At 46.7% G+C, this 6000-nt stretch overlaps 1 protein-coding gene across 1 annotated transcript; it reads left to right on the top strand.

Moving 5' to 3' along the window:
• Nucleotides 1-3359: 3359 nt before the first annotated feature.
• On the top strand, nt 3360-5559 carry LOC120904255. The gene is made up of 2 exons (XM_040314117.1): nt 3360-3379; nt 3456-5559. The coding sequence occupies exons 1-2, from the start codon at nt 3361-3363 to the stop codon at nt 5039-5041; spliced, it is 1605 nt and encodes a 534-aa protein (XP_040170051.1). The 5' UTR covers nt 3360; the 3' UTR covers nt 5042-5559.
• Nucleotides 5560-6000: the final 441 nt, after the last annotated feature.

Raw genomic sequence — 6000 nt, 5'->3', positions numbered from 1 at the left:
CATGGATTATTGTACGGGGGCTTATATGTGGGAAATTCAATCCTTTGGAAATGTGTGCAGAGTTGCTATAAGTATGCCGTTGCTTGTACCATCTGGCGATTCATTTGTTTGCTAGAAAGCATTTCCTGTTAACAATTCGAAAAATGTGTTCCAATTTGAATTAAGGTTTCAAATTGGAATGTAAGATTCAGTTTTATATTATATATAAGTACATAAAACAATGATACTTTGGAATATCAACATGTTTGAATCTTGGTTTGACAGGCAATTTGGACTCTGTTTAGCACGGGCTAGTGATCTATTGGAAAGCCGTTCGTGCTCCTGCAAGGTAGTAGTAAGGACTGGCTCTTGAGCTACTAATAAATGAAAGCTTAGAAAGGCTGTATAAGATTGGCATGATTGCGTAGGTCAATAAGCTTAGAAGAAGATGATACATGTCCAATTTAGTTCAAAGTTGAGTACACGCTCTATATGAAAGTATAGAAAGGTGCTGACGAGGTATTTCAATACAGAAGAGTTGTCATCACTGTAGAGCTTTGATGCCCAGCATAATTACTCCAGATAACATTGATTTTTAATGTAGAATTGTCATCCAAACAATGGTATGCCTTAGTACCACTGATGTGCTTGTGCCACAGAGTTGAATTGTGAAGCTTTTACCTATAATAATATTTTCATATTGTTTAGAGATTGAACCTTCATACCCATTAGGAATTCGTTCACAACAAGATCATTTCAATCTGCAGAAAGTTAAACAACTCTTTAAAGGTTTAACTCCGTAGGCTTCACACACTCAATATAGTTCCGAACGCTCCAAGCACTCTGTAAGATTCACACCACTGCTTCACCAATGTTGTGATCGATGGACGGCATATAGAATCTACGTGTGCTTGCCATAAGTTACAGCTCTCATATTGAACAGGCTCTGGCGCTCCATAAACGACACTTTTTAGTACTAATTGGCATTCAATGAACTAATGCTATTGAATGGCTTAACCAATAACTAGGCTCATTGTTGGAATCGTGCTCAAAATAAAAGGCCCTTGCTTATGATCCAAATAGCAACCTAAATCCTTCTGGGACATTCACATGCGCGCTCAGTTTATCTCTTACAAGCTTCTTTATTCGAAACTAACAACTTTGATTGCTGCTGTCACTTCAAGGCACCAAACAAACCGACTGACTTTTCGCGTCATATAGATGCAAATGTGGGCAATCTACTTGAACGGACGAATCTATTTCCGTCGGTTCCAGTTCCGGGCTGCCCACCCATTCTGAGTAAAGTTTTTTTCCAAACCTAACGCGCACACCCATGACCCGGCGTCCTGGCAAGATGAACAGTCAAACCAAATCCAATTTGTAGCCTGTCTGGTGGTGGTGATAAGGGAGAAAGTTTTCCCCTCCCCTTACACTCAACCACCCTTTCATCCATCATGGCGGAAGGACGAATTTGTCTCATCGTTTCGGTGCGGAGGTGTCCATTTTGTCGGTTTGGCAAACGGCGTCAAAGGCAGCAGGCGAGGTGGTTCGGGTTAAGGTTGTTGTGTGGCTTGTGCGTGTGTGTGTGTGTTTGACCGATGGGGTTGGTATGACCGGCACCCAATTGTGCACCCATTCACACGAAGGAGGGAAGAAACTTCTTGCGGGGTTTTCCTCCCTTCTCTCTCTCTCTCTTTGTGTTTAATCGCATCAAACTCTCTCTTGCGCTCACCACGTTTTGTATGTGCAAACCAGCGCACCACGGTGAAGGAAAAGTTTAACCGTATTAAACACCAACTGGCAGAAGAATAGCCCCTTCATCATCGTCATCACCATCACGCTCCCCATCAATTGAGGCCGGTCTGTTGCCAATCATCCGTTACCATGCGCCTCCATTCAAAAGCTCATTAGACACTCACTAACGATCAAGCTCGGCCACACACACGAACGCACGTGTATGTGTGTTTGTTTTGTGGGATCATTCACCCCGTACCGTTGCTAGCAACACAGCAACTTCCAAAACCTCCACTCCAAAAAACCACTGCAATTGGGTCAACAGTCATGCGAAGTTAATCTACATCGCTCGCTTTGCCCGTCCGCTAGAGCAAATGAACCCCGTTTGGTGAAAGTTTTTCCACATCACACGCTGCGAAAAGGCTAAGGGTTCGGTTTGCAGGACAATTGCAGCGTGGGTCGGAACGGTTGCGCCGTGAAAATGAAGCATTATTTTCACCCCGATGAATACGACCATAATTTATAATTATTTCCTACTCATGAACCGACCGACCGGTCCGACCGGGTTACCACCGAAAGCTTTCATCCGGTTCCGAATCATCTCGCTCGCAGTGTGCAAATCGGATCACACAAGGGGAAGGCACTTGAATGAGGGAACATGGAGGGATGAGAGAAGAAGGAACTGCAACTGCATGTCAAAATTTGTCGGCTTCCTGACTGGTGGCGGGGCCCGGTGCCTCGTAAATTTGAGATATAGCTCATCCTTTCGAGTAGCAGAATGCTTTGGGGTTGGTGCCATCCGGGAGGATGTGGTGCCGTTGCGTGGAATGTGTGTATGTGTGATTAGAAAGTTTTAATAATGGGGAAATTAATTTAAACATCATCGAGAGGTGCGTTCCGGTTTGGTGTTTGGTGCAGTGACCGGATGGAAAGTAGAGGTTAGTTGGATTTATCTATATATAAATTTTCGTTAACGCTGACGCTCGATGTCACACTTTGCGTTACGCTGTTTCTATCTCGCCCGTTCTGCCTTCGCTGCCGTATAACACCATCACGCTCGCACGACCGCACGACGAATACCCCTACCATCGTGAGCACGACCAACGCTGCAGGGGTGCTCAACCGTTTCCTCGCTTTCCGAACTCGACCGAGCAGTGCGCACACTATCGACTCGCCCTTGCGAGCCCCTGCCAGCGCATGCGCGTACGAGCAAGCGAGCGAGCGAGCGAACGATCGAGTTGGCTACGCGATATGATATATTTTTTGACAAAACGAATATCGTTTATTAATACGGTTATAGGTGCGATTTACACTTTTTTAAGTTGATTTCCAGTTTTTTTAGTTTAGTTTGAGTATTAGGTTAATTTCTTTAGGTGCGCATGGTGAAGTATAGTGTAGTGTAGTTTAGAAAAGTGTTGTGTATTGTAGTGTAGTTTAGTACGCAGGGCAGTGTAGATTTAGTGTAAGGAGATTATTTTCGTAACGTACGTTTCGTGTACGTTTTGTGGTTCAATTTGTTGTTCCTGCGTGGAACGTGTGTTCCTGTGTTCCTGTGTTCCTGTGTTTCTGTGTTCCGGCGTTTTCTTGCAATTCTGTTTTTGCTACGATATGGAGCATAATGAGGAAAGTGTGGGCAACGATTGCCCTATGATTGACATCATGTCAGGTATAATATTTCCTACTTTCTTTTATTCACAGCACTTATCTAAAATTCTTTTTTTTTGTTTTACAATTTTCAACAGCCCCAGTTACAGAACCCTATCCACAAACCATGCAGCCCTCCGTAAGTGATATCGTCTCACAGAATCTCACTCCACCGGAAGAAACTCCGAACGAAAAGAAAGCAAGGCTTCAAAGGAAGCGACAGGCGTTGTACAGGGCCAAGAAGCGCCTCCCGGGTGCAGCTCCTACGCTGGCAGCTGTACAGGACGACCAACAGGCTGTACCTTCAACTTTGGCCGGGTCATCCTTATCAGCAGCTTCTGCAATCCTGCAACAACAACAACGAAGGAATACGGACGACGAATTGCTCAATGAAATCGCTGGACGATACTCCACCCCACCGGATGAAACACCACCCGAGAAGAAGGCAAGGCTCGCCAGAAAGCGACAAGCGCTGTACAGGGCCAAGAAGCGCCTCGCGGGAGCAGCTCCTACGGTGGCAGCTGTACAGGACGACCAACAGGCTGTACCGTCTACTTCGGCCGGGACATCCTTATCAGGAGCTCCAGCAATCTTGCAACAACAACAACTACGAAGGAATATTGACGATGATTTGCTCAATGAAATCGCTGGACGGTACTCCACCCCACCGGATGAAACACCACCCGAGAAGAAGGCAAGGCTCGCCAGAAAGCGACAGGCACTGTACAATGCCAGGAAGCGCATGGTGCAAACTCCGAATGTCGCAACTGTGGTCAACCGCGCCCCAGCACCAGCATCAGCACCAGTACCAGCACCAGCACCAGCACCAACACCAGCATTGGTAGACCCAACTGCAGCAGTTGCTATCCGAGTGCCAATACATCAGCAGCTACAAACATACGTGCGCCATCTTCGCGACCATGAAGCAGATCAGCAGCGACAATTCATAGCCCGGCGTCGTATGACCGGCCATCTGAGAGTAGCACATGGGAACCATGAGTCGTACAGTTGTCCCTCGCTTCATACGCTTGCACCACGCGTACCTTGCAATTTCTGTTCCGCTCTCAAGTGGCCTGGAGAGCCGCCCAGTGTGTGCTGCAACAGTGGACAAGTTGTGCTTCCACCGTTTCCCGAACCGCCAGCAGAGTTGCGCCAACTATTTGACGTGCCGCAATTTCTGCTCAACATCCGGCGATACAATAATGCGTTTGCCTTCACCTCTATCGGTGCCTCAATACGAGGAAATGACCCAGTACGCCAGGATCTACGAGTCGGTCACGGTGGAATTTACAACTATCGCATACAAGGTGCGCTTTGCCATCGAATCGGTTCGCTCGCTGTGCTTCCAGGACGTCCACCATGCTACGCACAGCTGTACTTTTATGATTCAAGCTCGGAGGGTCAGTACGACGAAATGCTGAACGCTCGGGCCATAGCATATGGTAGTGAGCTGAATCGTGAAATATTGGCCATTTTGCAACGTGTTTTTTCGACTCACAATCCGATTGCAGAGATGTTTAAGCATGCGTACGAACCGTTCGGTCGATACATTGGTCAACCCGGAGGAACACGAGCATCTGCAACTTCCTTCCGAATACTTGAACACACTCAATGTCAGCGGCATCCCAGTGCATCGCTTGCGGCTAAAACGATTTGCACCAGTACTTTTATTGCGCAATCTTAATTCCGACATGGGATTGTGTAACGGTACGCGTTTGCAAATTGTAGGCCTAAAGCGAAACTGTTTACACGCTAAAATTCTGACAGGCACGCGGAGAGACGAAGACGTCCTGCTTCCACGGATCTTCTGTGACAGCAACGATAAGGGTCACCCGTTCCAGATCCGCCGTAAACAGTTTCCGGTGCAAGTGTGCTTTGCGATGACCATCAACAAGTCGCAAGGGCAATCGCTTCACCATTTGGGCCTATATCTGCCGCAAGATGTTTTCGCCCATGGCCAGCTATACGTTGCACTCTCGCGGGTGACATCACGAGCGAACATTGCTGTGCTGATACCGAACCCGAAACGCGCTGACGAGGAAGGTGTCTCCACAAGCAACATCGTCTACCGAGAGGTCGTTGACAGATGATTCTTCTACTGAACCAGAGTGTGACGTAATTACTGAAAACAGAAAATTAGACATTACATAAATATAAATATCCATTCTTTCAGTTTGAACCGGCTATTCACTAACAATACATCTACCAGAACCTAGAACAAGACGGCAGCAAAATACAAACAATACATGTGTACATCTTCCTTGGCTATCCTTACTGCATTTTCGTTTCATGCAGCGCCTGCAACCAAAACGATCACGTAAACGACGGGACAATCAATTGAACTTCCATGCTGGAAGGTGGAGCTTTACTTCATGCACCACGTTCCATGCGCACCTGACTTTGACTGAACACCCCACATTTCCAAGCTCTCCAGCAATCTTTCCTTGGAATGCCATGAGACTTCCAATTTCCACGAGGAACGAGGTGGCATGCTCCAGTTGTTTCTGTGCAGCCTGGAGTTTCCGTGCGTAGCACTGTAACCGGGCCTCTTAAGCTAGTCCTATAACAAATTTTACAAAAAGGTTCTCATTTTCAATCTCTCACTATAGAGCGTTACTTTTTCACTTCTATAGTGAGACGAAG

This window comes from Anopheles arabiensis, chromosome 3 (genome assembly GCF_016920715.1).
Source record: "Anopheles arabiensis isolate DONGOLA chromosome 3, AaraD3, whole genome shotgun sequence".
NCBI classification, from domain to species: Eukaryota; Metazoa; Arthropoda; class Insecta; order Diptera; family Culicidae; genus Anopheles; species Anopheles arabiensis.
This window is presented reverse-complemented; position numbering and strand designations above follow the sequence as displayed.